Here is a 13,182-nt window from a genome sequence, read left to right as displayed (position 1 = left end):
GACTATGTTCCCAGCACTAGTTAAGTCCAGTGCTCCTGGGACGGCTGGTATGGAGGAGGATGGGAAGTTGGCAGGTTCCCCTCCCGAGGGCAGATGTTAAAGAAAGTGCCATCTGGTGCCCATGTTCTCTTCCTAAGGCCTCAGAACAAGAGCACCAACTGCATTTTACTCCCATGTCACACTGAGGGAGACCCCACGTGGAACCACGGTGTCCCTTGCAGGTCCCTTGGACCTTGCCCTGTTTCTTTGACCCCTGGCTATTCTTTGCAGTGGTGGGGGTCTGTGGTTCCTCAGGCTGCAAAGCAATGAAGACCCAAAGTCCTCTGTGGGCACAGGCCAGGTTTCAGATGTCCAGGCTTTCAGAAGGGCTGTGATAGCTGTGGACCAGGGCCGTGTGCATAAAGGTTCTGGGATTGGGAGTCTCTGCTTTACTTAAGGCCTCATGCTGGGATCAGAGTGGGTACCATGTTCCATCCCTAGTGACCCTTTCACCTTGCTCTCGCAGTTCCGGTTTGGAGGTGGTGGTGATGCTGGTTCTAAGGGCCCCATGGTCTCTGCCCAGGAGTCCCAGGCCCAGGCTATCCTCCAGCAAGCCAGGGTAAGTAATGTGGATGCCTGGGTTCTGTGTGGTGGAGCCTGGCCTCGGTGGCTGCATGGTTGACTCACAGTTTGCCTGGTCAGGAGCATAAGGAGGGTTGGGTCCTCCATGTACAGCTGGAGAATGTAGGGAGCTTAAGGAAAGTTTTCAGGGGTGCCCTGTCCAAGGAGAGGGGTGAGAGGCCTCTGGACCTCTGCAGCTTGTCTGACCCAGTGAACCCCTCTTCTGCCGTGTGCAGACATTCACCTCTGGGCCAGGCCTTGCACTTGGGGCTAGCCATGGGGAAAGGAACTCTCAAGGCTCCAGGTGGGGGTGCTAGGTGGTTGACTCAGTCTCCCAGGGCTGGGGTTGGGGTTGAGTGTAAGGACACGCCCTAGGAAAGAGCTTGTGGACCCGGGGTCCCTCACTTTGGGCCCAGAATCTTTCATGGACCCCCGAGGCTCTTGCATTGGGTCCAGAGTCTCTCACACTGAGCCCAGGGGCACTAGGTCTGGGTCCAGGGTCCCTTCCGTCCCAGTGAGCACATCTGTAGATGGCATCACTAAGAATGTGGCTCCAGATTGCTGATTGCCTGTTACTGGCCTGATGTTGCCACTGCCCGGTGGGGTGGGCAGGTGGGTGGTCCCCTGGTGAAGTGTGGATAAGGCCAGCGTAGAACTCCTTGTGATACTACTCTGTGCAGTGCAGAGGAGACATTAGTGGCCAGAGTGCACTGGGGTACCTGAAGGACAGTTTCAGTATTGTGTGGTTGCCATGGAACAGAGTAGCCAGTGATAAACCCAAATCGGATGAGGCTCTCCCTGGGATTAGGTTTGTTGACATGTGCCTGCCTGGCTGGCCTCTTTTTCTATGTGCATTTTATCAAAGCCAACTGAGAGAGGGCTTGAATGATTTTTTTTTTTTTTAAGATTTATTTTTATTCTCTGTGAGTGTTTTGCCTGCATGTGCGTGCCTGGTGCTCATGGAGGCCAGAAGAGGCATCAGATCCTCTGGAACTGGAGTGACAGATGGTTGTGAGCCATCATGTGGGTGAGGAAAATTAAACTTTGGTCCTCTGAAAGAAGTGCTCTTAACCCCTGAGCCATCTCTCCAGCCCCAATTTTTAAAAATATTTTTAGTATTGTATATTTTTATTTGTAAATTTAAAAACATTTAATATTGTGTATTTTTATTATTGTGTGTATGGGTATATTTGCACATGTGTGTCCATGTGTATGGAGGCCTGAAATGAATGTCAGGTATTTTCCTCTATTGGTCTCTATCTTTATTTTGAGACAAGGTCTCTCACTGAACCTGGAGCTCACTGATTTGTGTAAGCTGGCTGGCCAGGAGCTCCAGGAATCCAGCTGTTTTGCCTTCCAGCACTGGGAACAGAGACAGGTACTGGCACATCTGGCCTTTTACATGTGTGCTGGGAATCCTAACTCAGATTCTCATGTTTGCATAGCAAGCAGTTTGCCACCTCCCTAGCCTCCGGATAGTTTTAAAATGCAAAATAATCTTCCAAACTTAAGATGGCACTGTGGTGGGGCCTGGAATCCTGCAACAGAATTCTTTGGGCAGACAAGTTGAGCCTGTGTGGCGGCTTGCAGGAGTCACACCAAGTTGAGGGTTAGTGTGTGAGCAGGAGCCCAGGGCCCACAGGCTCTCCCGTGCACCACACATACACACACACACACACACACACACACACACACACACACACACACACACACACTCACACACACACACACCTCCTTCATTGCTGGAGAGTACCTAGTGCCTCTCTCAGGAAATGAAACAGTCCAAATCCACAGGGAAAATACACACCTCAGCCCAGCCCATGAAAGGAGACTGCATTTCAGATTTGGTACAAGGGGGGTCCACAAACAGGGCCTTTCCAAACAGGGCTGGAAGAGAGGAAGGCACCGGGGACCCTGCCCACAATGAGGCAGTGGGTTGCACTGACTTCTACCTCTGTGCCCTGATTCCCAGAATTGAGTGGGTGAGACCTCTGTGAACCTCCGGTCTTTCCTGTCCTAGGCCACGTGTCACAGGTCAGGAGCCAGAAAACCAGGCCAGGTCCACCGATAGCCCTTTTCTCATCTTCCTCCATTTCCTTTGCAGTTGGCACTGAGGGGACCAGCTGGTCCAATGGGTCTTACCGGGAGACCCGGCCCCATGGTGAGTGATTGGCAGGTCTGGGGCCGGTTGGTGGAGAACGTTGGATGGCCCTCTGCCCAGCACCTTTGTGCCCAGTTGGGAGCCAGCTCAGACAGGTGGCCTCTTAGAACTGTTCCATCCCGTTGTGGGAGCACATGTCAGGGCGATGGCTATGTTCAAGGTCACTTGAAGTGTCGGGGGATTCCTGGGAAATAGCCCTCAGTTTAAGCATGGTGGGAGGATGGGGGTACTCCCTCCCCACCTCTACCCTTGAGCTCCAAGCTCTCCCTGTAAAGCACACACTCTAGGCTACTTTCACTTTTCTCTGTCACAGGGTACACAGCAGGTGGGGGAGGGGCTGCTGTGCTAGAGGCCTGGAGATGTTCTCAGAGGCTGAGTCCATACAGCTATGCTGGCTGCACCTTTGGCTCATGAGGAATCAGTTTTTCTGTCTTTCTGGGGTCTTCTTCCTTACAGTTCTGTCCCAGGGTCAAAGATAACCCCAGTGTGAGGGGTGGCGGTGGGGGTGGGGGGGTCTAGTTAATTCATTTTGGCTCTCCTCTGGGGCATCGCATTGCAGCGTGGATGTCATGTATCCAGGGACACTCAACTGTCGTCCAAGTGTCAAATGCATGCTCTGGGGACTGGGAGTAGGCCCTTATGAGGACACAGCCACTTCCCTGCCCTCCAGAGCGGAGGACTGAACCCAGAGCCTTGCACTTGCTAGGCAAGCGCTTTACCATTGAACTGAATGCCCAGTGCAAAGACACAGAATTCTTACACCACTGGACCCCTGGCTGACTTTGCCATGTGCCGCCTCCCACCCCTAGGTCTGGGCTCAGTACCCTGCACCCAGGAGTGAGGCCAGTCTCCCCGGAGGTCTTACCTTGAGCTGGACCATAGGCTACTCAGTGTGCTCCAAGCTGGGGGCTGTCACAAACCACGGGCCAGCTTGTCCTCTCAGGACTTCATGGGCTCTGTGAGCTCCGTCCCCTGGGGCTCTGTGAAGAACCAGGAGGAGACTCTGGCAGCTGCAGGTCCCCCTGCCTCCCAGAAGGCATATTTTTCCCTTTGTCATTGTAGGCAGGCCAGCCTCGTGATGAGGGGCTCCCTGCCTGCTCCACACACAGTATCCACCCAGAGCAGCCTTGCTGGGTCCTGTGTCACTTGTCTGAGGACACACTAATCCGAGACTGTCTCCTTAGGGTCCCCCTGGGAGCGGAGGCTTGAAGGGCGAGCCAGGAGACATGGGACCTCAGGTACGTGTAAACCTACCTCTGCTTTGCTCTCAGGAGGGTGGCTCCTGGTTGCTGGGGTGATCCCATTCTCCAACAAAATCAGGAAGAATTGTCCTTTGATACCATAGCACAAGCTCTCTGTTGTATCTGTCAATAACCCCCACTTAATGCAGGAGCTCTGTGTCTTGTCCCCAAGATGCCCACATGGGGGCAACTGGGACAGCAAAGCCTTAGGCTAGGTTGACAGGCATGGGGATGGATGTTCTCTTTCCCTAGAAGAGGGACATGCCCTGATGCTTTGTCCTCTGATTTCTGGCAGGGTCCGAGAGGTGTGCAAGGTCCACCTGGCCCAACAGGGAAGCCTGGAAGACGGGTAAGTGCTAGGGGCTATGAGCATGTGGTATGGGGACAGCATCTGTGCCCAGACCTGAAGTAGACTGTCCCCTTCAGCACCTCATTGTCCCATGTCCACATCCAAAGCTGTGTCTGAGCCGCTGCTTCAAAACAAATGCTGTGTCCAGGGTTGAGATGGCTCACGTGTCTCTACAGCCATCTCCCAGACAGGTCACAGCAGTTGGATCCACATTGTTGATGGTTGATAGTAGGCCTTGTCTTTGGGGACACCTCGTGCCTCCTCTCTAGAAATGGCTTCCTCGGCTCCCGCTCAGGCCTTCCTTCAGCCCTCTAGCCTCCTGGGATTTCCTGTTGAGAATGGTGTCCTCTTGGATGGATCCAGCTGGTTTCCTCAGGAACACAGCTGCTACAAGATGCCACACCATTTAAAAGTGATGACCACACTCCGGGAAGGCTAGGAAAGTCTTAATTAACCTGTCCCGTTCCTACAAACAGACCTTCTCATGTGCTTCATATAGAGACCAAAGCTACCACTGTCTGCATGGCCTCCGAGCCTGACCATGAGTCCACAGGCCACACCCCCAACCATGATCAGTCATTTACAGGAGACAGAGGAAGAAGAGGCTGGTGTGCCTCACGAGTGAGCAGGGGCTTGGCAGGGAGTCCCTGTTCCCTTGTGCCTCTCCCTGTGGTGACTGTAGCCTTTATAGCAGACTCTGAAGGTCCAGGCTCGGCCTTCAGTCCCATGGCAATCAACCAGGCACCCTGGGGCTTGCTTTTGAATATTTTTCATGGCTGGGAAGCAAGTGTGAGAGATGACAAGACGGGTGACCAGTCACGGTGCAGACCCTGCCTCTAGGTCGCTGTGTTGTCTGAGTGGGACACACATCCTCTGGACTCTCTCATACTCAGATGGACCTAGAGAGGCCTTTATTGTTCCCACAAATCTTTGGTCTTTAATTTTCTTCCCAGTAGTAGCAAAGAGCTGAGCTTCCTATGGTTGTCATTAGCATGTCCCTGGAGCCACAAAAACAAGCTCCCTGTCCTGGGCCTCCCAACTCCCATCACCCTCCCCAAGCCTAGAAGGACAGGCAGCATCAGGCTCCTGGGCAAGTCCAAATGAGACAAGCACTATATTCTTATTTGTTGGCCAGTGGTTATGGTATGGCATGGCCTCAGGCTGTTGGATCTGGGTCCCCTGTCCAGTTTGATGACTCCAGACAATTGCCCTTGGCGGGAGTGCTTTCCATGATCTCCTCCCTCAGCGTGGCTTGCTGGGAAACTGCTCCCAGAGGATGTGGCGGGATGCTTCTTCTTCCATATGGACGGCTTGTCTTCTCTGTTCTAGGGCCGTGCTGGGAGTGATGGAGCTAGAGGCATGCCTGGACAAACAGGCCCCAAGGTAGGCTGTCGCCCACACCTCCTCATGTCAGGGGACCACATTCACTGTCCTCCCCGACATCATGTTGATGACATAGCCATCATGTTTGATGAGTGTGACTAGAGGGAGTGCTGACTCACTTGGATGAGTCTTTCCGGTGTGTGTTGTGGAGACAGATTGACAAGTGAATTACATAGGCGAGAGTCAATCTCTTTAAAGGGGCAGGTGTCCCCTTCATATGGGCAGTAAGTGAGGTGGGGTGGCTCCAGTTGTGAGAAAGCCCCTTGGGAGTGTGCAGGTAAGCAGGCCACACCCTTGGGAGCATGAGTGGCCGGATGATCCCAAGTCTATGGGACATGAGTCTTCCTCCACTGCCTTAGGAAGTCAGGACCTGGGCCTTGTGGGGGTGAGTAGACACACCTGTGGGTGATCAGGGGCTCCTGTGCACGCATAGGACTTGTATAGACATGTGACAGCTGTTTTTCCTCCTGATGCTGTGGATCCTGGCTTCATCCCTTTTCCCATGATCCTGTATGGACTCTCTCCCTGTGCCTGGGTCACCAGGAGCTGTCACTGTTCAGTACATCTGTGTTGGGTCCTCTGGTTCCAAAGTCCTGGATGCTTCCTGTGAGCCCTGAGTTAATGAACACTGACGGCCCCGTGGATGACAGGAGGAGGAGAATCTTACTGTTCTGTCAAGTAGTTGATGACCTTTTAACTACGAAGTCATGAAAAGCCTCAAATGCCCTGCTCTCGGTTTCATCCTACCTGACTTATACACCCACCAGGTGGGATGCTGATCCTGGGCTCCGTGAGGCTGGGGGATAGGAGCCAGGGTCTCTGCAGGCGAAGATGCTGGGGCCTTCACCAGTGAGTGTGAGCGTCAGTGTGTGACACAAGGCTGCAGCCATCAGGACAGATGGGACCGCTCCAGCAGGGGGCGACTCAGAGCAAATGAACACAGGCTGACTTGGCAGTGGCCATTGATGAATCGCACGCCTACATTCCCAAGGATGCCCTGGCCTTTGGCATGGGGATGGCAGTGCCCCTCCCTTCTAACCTCCGCCTCACTGGGAGAGAGGAGGTGGCATGTGCAGACTCCACAGTGGCCTGAGGCAGGAGCCCTGTGCAGGGGCCATGAGAGGACACTGGGTCCAGGGTGCCGAGTTAAGGGTGCCACTACCAGGTCCTGCTGTCTGTGGGTGTTTGATGTAGCTCTCTTGTCCTTGCAGGGTGACCGTGGCTTTGATGGCCTGGCTGGGTTGCCTGGAGAGAAGGGCCACAGGGTGAGTATTTGCTGTGGGATTCCGGAGGGTCTTTTCCTTCCAACAAGCTCAGGTTCCTTACATGGGGCCAGGTTCCCCCATTTCATGGTGTCCCCATGTAAAGCACTGTGACTGCTCATGGAACTGACCCCTGAATGAAGTCCCTGTTGATGTAGATCTAGCCCAGAGAAGTTGGATTTCCTACTGCAGTTTATGATCAAGCCCAGCAGTTGCCTCACCCCAGGATGAGGGAATACGTGTCTTAGAACTAGTTTTAGAGCCTTCTAGAGACCACTTTCTACCTAAGGGAGGCTTCACGTGCATGGGAAATCCAAGCAGCTACCGCATGCAAGCTGCAGAGTCCGGACACTAAGGCTGTGGACCTGGGATGGTGGGGCAGTATCGAGAGCCTGCTGCTAAGGAGGGCTGGAGTTGGCCACCATGGTGCCTGCCCGCCTTTCTCCCCATAGCTGGGAGTGGATCCTCTCTGACCTGCTTTACCTTGAAGTGAGTTTATTGGTCAGTTTTAGCATTGTTTGGGACATCCAGGTACATGTGTATGTGTTACACACATGTACACAGATACCTTCATAGGCATACTCACAAAGACACAGGGAGACATATTCATCCACACATATGCATATACACACATTCTTAGCCACACACATGTGTACACATATACACATATTCACAGGCACACACACACACACACACATATACACATACACAAACATGGAGATGTATGTAAGCGTAATCAGATAGGACCCAGATATATATGCACACAAGCACATACACACACAGGTACACACAGACACAGGCATGTAGACACCCATGTGCATATACATGTATATGCATAGGAGCACACAAATATGTAAACAGGTACACATGGGCACAGACATTCATACTTATCCAGTCACACACATACATACAGGCAGATATGGATGTATATACATGCATATAGGGATGCAACAATACAATCATGCATATACGTGGGCAAACTCACAGCCACCAATGGCGGTCTTTGGGGGTAGGAGGTGGGTATGCAGTCCTTTGACCTACTGATGAGAGCACACATTGAGCGCCTGCTACAGGCAAGACTCGGAACTGCAGGTTTTCATGAGGTAAATTAGCCCTGACCCTCAGGGATTCTTGGTCCAGGGCGGTACCTTTCTGTGGTACCCTCCCTCACACTGAGTACACCATGTGCCTGGATGTCTGTGTCTCCCGCTAACCCTGCTAGGTGCTCAGTCTGGTGATTCTGCTGCCATAAAGCTTAGGGGCTTGGGTGCAAGGTTCTGTGGCCAGCCTCTGGACTGACTGCATACGTCCTCCTCCCAAGGGAACTAGCCTGCAAAACTGGGGGTATTCAGGGTCAGACTTCAGGGGACAGAGAAAGGAGCTTGGGACAGTTGTAAACAACCTGCTGTACAATGGCTAACACTGACCCTGGTTGACTTACTAGGGTGACCCTGGTCCTTCTGGCCCTCCCGGACTCCCAGGAGATGATGGAGAAAGGGTATGTATCTCAGCATCCTTCTTTCTGTAAGCGTGGGCCTGGCAGGGTCGGCGAGGGTGCTGGGAAAAGGAAGCATGCATGTTGGCCCAGGGAGGTGACTGTGTGCTCCCGAGACTGAAGCAAGGCACAAGCATTCATTTTACCTTATCCTTCTTGCCAATGAGGGTCAAACTGTCATGGGTCTCAGAAGCGGAGCTTCTAACTGTAGGAGGCAGGTGTCCTGGATCCCGTGGAGGGGAGATGCCAGGGGCTTAATGAGCTCTGCATCTCTGCTGATCTCATCTAAATGAGGTGTCAGATGGAGAAGCAAGGGCTTGAGGAGAGCAGGGGGGGGACGGGGGGGACGGGGAAGTCATTATCTCTGGCCCCAGAGGTAGGGAAGGGCAAAGCAACTGAATATAGGAACAGAGGAGGGAGGGAAGGGCTGGAGTCAGGCTTCTGTACCCAGAGGGCTCCTCAGTGTCCATCTCAAGTATCTTCGAGGGGCTGGAGGCTAAGCTTATACTCAGGCCACAGCACAGATGTGCGTGGCAGAGAATGCGTGACAGGATCTATGGGCTCCTTGCACCATTGTTGGGAAGCTCAAGAACCCCAAGAAAATGGGAGAGAAGCATTGTCCTCTCCAGATTTCAGACTTTGCCGAGGAGTTTCCCCTCTCTGGGCCTTGGCCTAATCAGCTGTAAGCTGAGGAAGGAGAGGGGTACTTTTGGATGCCCACCCTCTTGATTTAGTAAATGCCAGTGTGGGTTCATAGCATGCATTTATATGCTCATCTATGTTTCGTGTACACAGGTGCACTGTGTTTTGTATGTGCAAAAATGTACTCCTAGGTGTGTCCAAATATAGATAGAGAGAGAGATATAGGTATGTATGTATGTTATGTGTGTGGCTGCACAGTTATGTCTCTATGAGTAGATATATTGAATGTAGGCACACATGAGCATGTGTGCAGGCAGGCTGTATGTGAGCATGTATGTCTTTGTGTGTGAGGAAGGCAGGAGAGCCGAGCTGTGTGATAGGAAGACATGTCCTGGCTATGCAGCCATGGGTGTGACCCAGTGGAACCAGGGCAAACATCCCATCTGGAGTCAGGAGGAAAAGGCTCTTCTGAGTTTGCCACTGGCTGCTTTGGACCCTGGTAGACCCTGAGCTCAGGGCAGTCTGTCCGGGGCTCCTCTGTCCCTCCTCTGATGCCCCTGTTCCTCAATTTCTATTACTCATGAGGGTGGCCAAGGCCTTGAACTCCATAAGTGTTCTGCCTAGCTGCCTTTGCTGCAGCTATGAATGTAGCTGGTAAGCAGGGCCTGCTTCCAAGCCTCACTGTTCCCCTGCAGTACCTGCACCCTTGCAGCTCCAGAGTGAGGACAGGAGCCTCTCCTATGGGAGCAGCATTAGCAAATCAGCATATCCTGAGCAGAGCAGGCAGAACCCTGCTGTGCGGTACTAGGGGATGGCCTCTGGGTATCCAGGCCTCAAAGTGTGTCCCTAAACATCCTCTTCTTTCTCCTCCACAGGGTGATGATGGAGAAGTTGGGCCCAGGGGCCTGCCCGGGGAGCCTGTAAGTCGCTGATGGGTGGGACTCTGGGCCTCAGCTGCACAGTCAGGAATTGATGGGTGTGGAGTAGATTAGAGAGCTTGCTCTGAGGAAGGAGGCAGGTGACATTTGCCCAGGAAAGAAAAGAAGGAGGACACTAGGGGCTAGGCAACTCTAGGGAATGTACACTGACCCTTTTTACAGGAGGAAGCTGGGCCCTGGAGAGCTAGAGAAAATGCCCAGGGGCATCATAGTTCCGGGGGAATTATGCCAGGCACCCAAGTGCAGCACGGAGGACATTCAGAGATTCTGTGGTGGGCATCCTCGTGTGTCAGAGTAGACAGGAAGGCACAATATGGTGGATGTTCTGCAAGAATCAAAGCAGGCAACTAAGTAACCTGACGGGCATCTAGGACATCATGATAGGTGTCCGGGATGCCATGGCAGGTGTTCAGTCAGCAGCCATATAGTGCTGGGACAGTCAAGGGGACTGATTAGGCCTAAGCTTGCCCCAGGTCTGGCGACTGCACCCTCCAGGGTGGTGCCTGACCCACCGCAGGAAAAGCTCCCTTCAGTCAGCCAACTTGTATTTAGGCTTGAAGCAGATTTCCACAAGGGTGAAAGGACATTAATTACCTTTCATTCACTGATGCTCAGAAACCTACCTTCATTATCCAAGTCAGGCGGCTGTTTGCATCTGGTGAAGCTAATTGATGAGCTCTGCCATAAACGCCGCACGGGGCAGAGCGCGGGATCGGCATGCTCAGGTTCACTTGGGATGAAATGATACCCTAGATGTCTGATTGGCCACTGAGGAGGATCCATCAGCGCTGCTCTCCTTAGCACACACTAAGCAGTGCCTTCTGGGTTATTAGCATCTCAAAAACATTTGTAAGACTTAAGTATTAAAATAATGAAGGAAGCATTTAGGACGCCGAGAATGTGAGGAAAGGCTGTTGTGTTTTTCCATCTAAAAAGGTTCTGTTAAAATCAAGGGCACTTGAGATCCAAGTGCCTTGGGTGAAGCCTATAATTCCCAAGGTGGGCAGTTCTCCTACAGCCCCAATCCACCCCAGACATCAGTGGTGCCTCAGACCAGGCCCCTGTGTAGGGTTGTGCACGACCCGTCAATGCCCAGGAGAGGCATTGTGGCTCTCCCAAGCAGCTGTCCCCAAAAAGGCCCTGAAGTTCCTCACAGGCCTTTTGTCTTCTGACCCTGTTCCCTGATCCCTTGACCTCCGTCATTCCAGAAATGACAGCATTGTGTGTCACTGGGGAGAGAGACTGAAGAAAAACTCAGTGATAAACTATGGATTCAGCAGAGCAATGTAATTTCATGAGTTTTCTGTGGAGAGATTTTGTGCTCACCTCCCTGAGGTCAGGGGCAGGTGGATGAGAAAGATCCCTTCACTGAGGACATTCCTGATGCCCAGCTGAGCCCCTCTATTTCAGGAAGCCCCTGATTCTGATTCCCAGTGTCCAGGTCAAGAGGAGGATGGGATAAGTGGGGCACAATGGCATCTCTTTCAGGCTTCTGGATTCACCATCTGAGCTCAGGGTGTAGAGTACTGGACATGGTCTGTGCAGGGAGAGAAGCAGAGCAGACAGGCAGGGCAGTCCTCCAGCTGGGGTTCACTTTTCCTTGTCCCTTCTTCTTGCAGGGACCACGTGGTCTGCTTGGGCCAAAAGGGCCTCCTGGCCCTCCAGGACCTCCGGTAAGTTCTGTCACCTCTTGGCGTACGTGTCCACATTGTGGCGCCAGGTGGCACTGGGGCCACGAGGCCATGCTGACCATGGTGTGAGGCTGTAGGTATGAGGGGCTGTGGGTCATTCGTATTCATACATGAAGAACCAGAAAATGGGTAGGTAGGGTTGAGGTAGCCAGCCTTGCAGCTCTTCTAGACTTCTCCACCTCCCTTTCTGGCACACAGCACCTGCTGGCGTGTGTGTGTGTGTGTGTGTGTGTGTGTGTGTGTGTGTGTGTGTGTGTGGTCATAAGCAATGCCTCAGGATGCCACATTGTCCCTCTGCTTCAGAGACCTTCCAGAAGCTCTGTTGGGAGTTCTGGAAGGATGCAAGGCTCTTGGTTCTGACTGGGGCATTGTTTCGGTGGGTGAGACCGGCCCTACCTCTTCAGCTGCTCTGAAAGATATTTCTAGAGTTCAGGATCTGCTCATATGAGGGTGCTGGGGCCCGACGGCTCAGCTAACGGTCTGTAGCTTGGCTGTGAGGGATGGAGAGTCGAGCCTGTCCTTTCCCTGGAGAATGTCCCGCCAGTAGTCACCTCAGGCCCATGTCCAAGCATGTGGAGTGGAGTTGCTCATTCTGAGCTGAAACATCTCTTCTTTATCACTCTCCTGCAGGGTGTAACTGGTATGGATGGCCAGCCTGGCCCGAAAGGAAATGTGGTGAGTCCCAGGGGTCACATGACCTGGCTTTGGGTGATGGCCTGTGGGCACAGTCCAGTCCATGCTTGGCTGTGGAGGTCTGTATCAGCTGGGAATTGGGGCAGGAGAGTGGGCACCTTAGCCTCTGGCCCACGGCTCGGTGCTGCCCTCTGGTGGCAGAAGCCTCTGGTGTCAGAATTTCAAGTTGGTATTTGTTATCCAAAGCCTAGCTAGGAGTCAGTTCCACCAGGAAGTGGGTCTGTTAGCTCTATATCTATTTCAAGGGCACACTTTTCTACTAATAGAATATTTCCTGCTCAGTTCCTGTCACACTCTGCCTGGAAGGGTGTTGGGGTGTGAGTGCGAGTCCATACCCCCCTTTCAGAGTCAAGTATTAATCCTAAGGGTGTGTAAGGATCTGCCTACTTTCAGTGGCGAGTCTGTTTTTCCTGGGAGCTGTTCCCACACACTGACTTCTGGGGGCCACTGCTGCACAGTTCAGAGCAGGAAGAGAAGATGAGAAGTGAAAATGGGGTTCCTCAAAATGGGGTGCGGTTCCTAGACCCTCTTCTCAGGGCCTTTACCTCTGTTTTCCTATAGGGTCCCCAAGGAGAGCCTGGGCCCCCCGGACAGCAGGGTAATCCTGGTGCTCAGGTGAGTGTCCTGGGAAGGGTAGCTTGGAGCATGGGGTGGGGCACAGATTCTGGTGTCTGGGAAGACAGACTTCAGCTCTGCCACCAACATAGTTGGTGCCTGGAATGAGGGG

At 53.0% G+C, this 13,182-nt stretch overlaps 1 protein-coding gene across 7 annotated transcripts in view; it reads left to right on the top strand.

Moving 5' to 3' along the window:
- Col5a1 (collagen type V alpha 1 chain) overlaps nt 1-13,182 on the top strand; it is a 154,718-nt gene that overhangs the window by 76,846 nt on the left and 64,690 nt on the right. For all 7 annotated transcript variants that reach the window (XR_008215058.1, XM_052724382.1, XM_052724381.1 and 4 more), the window contains exons 13-23: nt 506-598; nt 2,705-2,761; nt 3,946-3,999; nt 4,298-4,351; nt 5,681-5,734; nt 6,946-6,999; nt 8,441-8,494; nt 10,009-10,053; nt 11,691-11,744; nt 12,393-12,437; nt 13,017-13,070. Coding sequence is in view for 6 of the 7 variants with exons in the window: in XM_052724382.1 (XP_052580342.1) it covers nt 506-598; nt 2,705-2,761; nt 3,946-3,999; nt 4,298-4,351; nt 5,681-5,734; nt 6,946-6,999; nt 8,441-8,494; nt 10,009-10,053; nt 11,691-11,744; nt 12,393-12,437; nt 13,017-13,070 (618 nt within the window). In the remaining variant the exon portion in view is untranslated. The remainder of the gene's footprint in view (nt 1-505; nt 599-2,704; nt 2,762-3,945; nt 4,000-4,297; nt 4,352-5,680; nt 5,735-6,945; nt 7,000-8,440; nt 8,495-10,008; nt 10,054-11,690; nt 11,745-12,392; nt 12,438-13,016; nt 13,071-13,182) is intronic.

Source organism: Peromyscus californicus, unplaced genomic scaffold, assembly GCF_007827085.1.
Source record: "Peromyscus californicus insignis strain IS unplaced genomic scaffold, ASM782708v3 Scaffold_7__1_contigs__length_154581171, whole genome shotgun sequence".
In the NCBI taxonomy this organism is placed as follows: Eukaryota; Metazoa; Chordata; class Mammalia; order Rodentia; family Cricetidae; genus Peromyscus; species Peromyscus californicus.
Note: the sequence above shows the minus strand (reverse complement) of the source record. Positions and strands in the feature narration are given on the sequence as shown.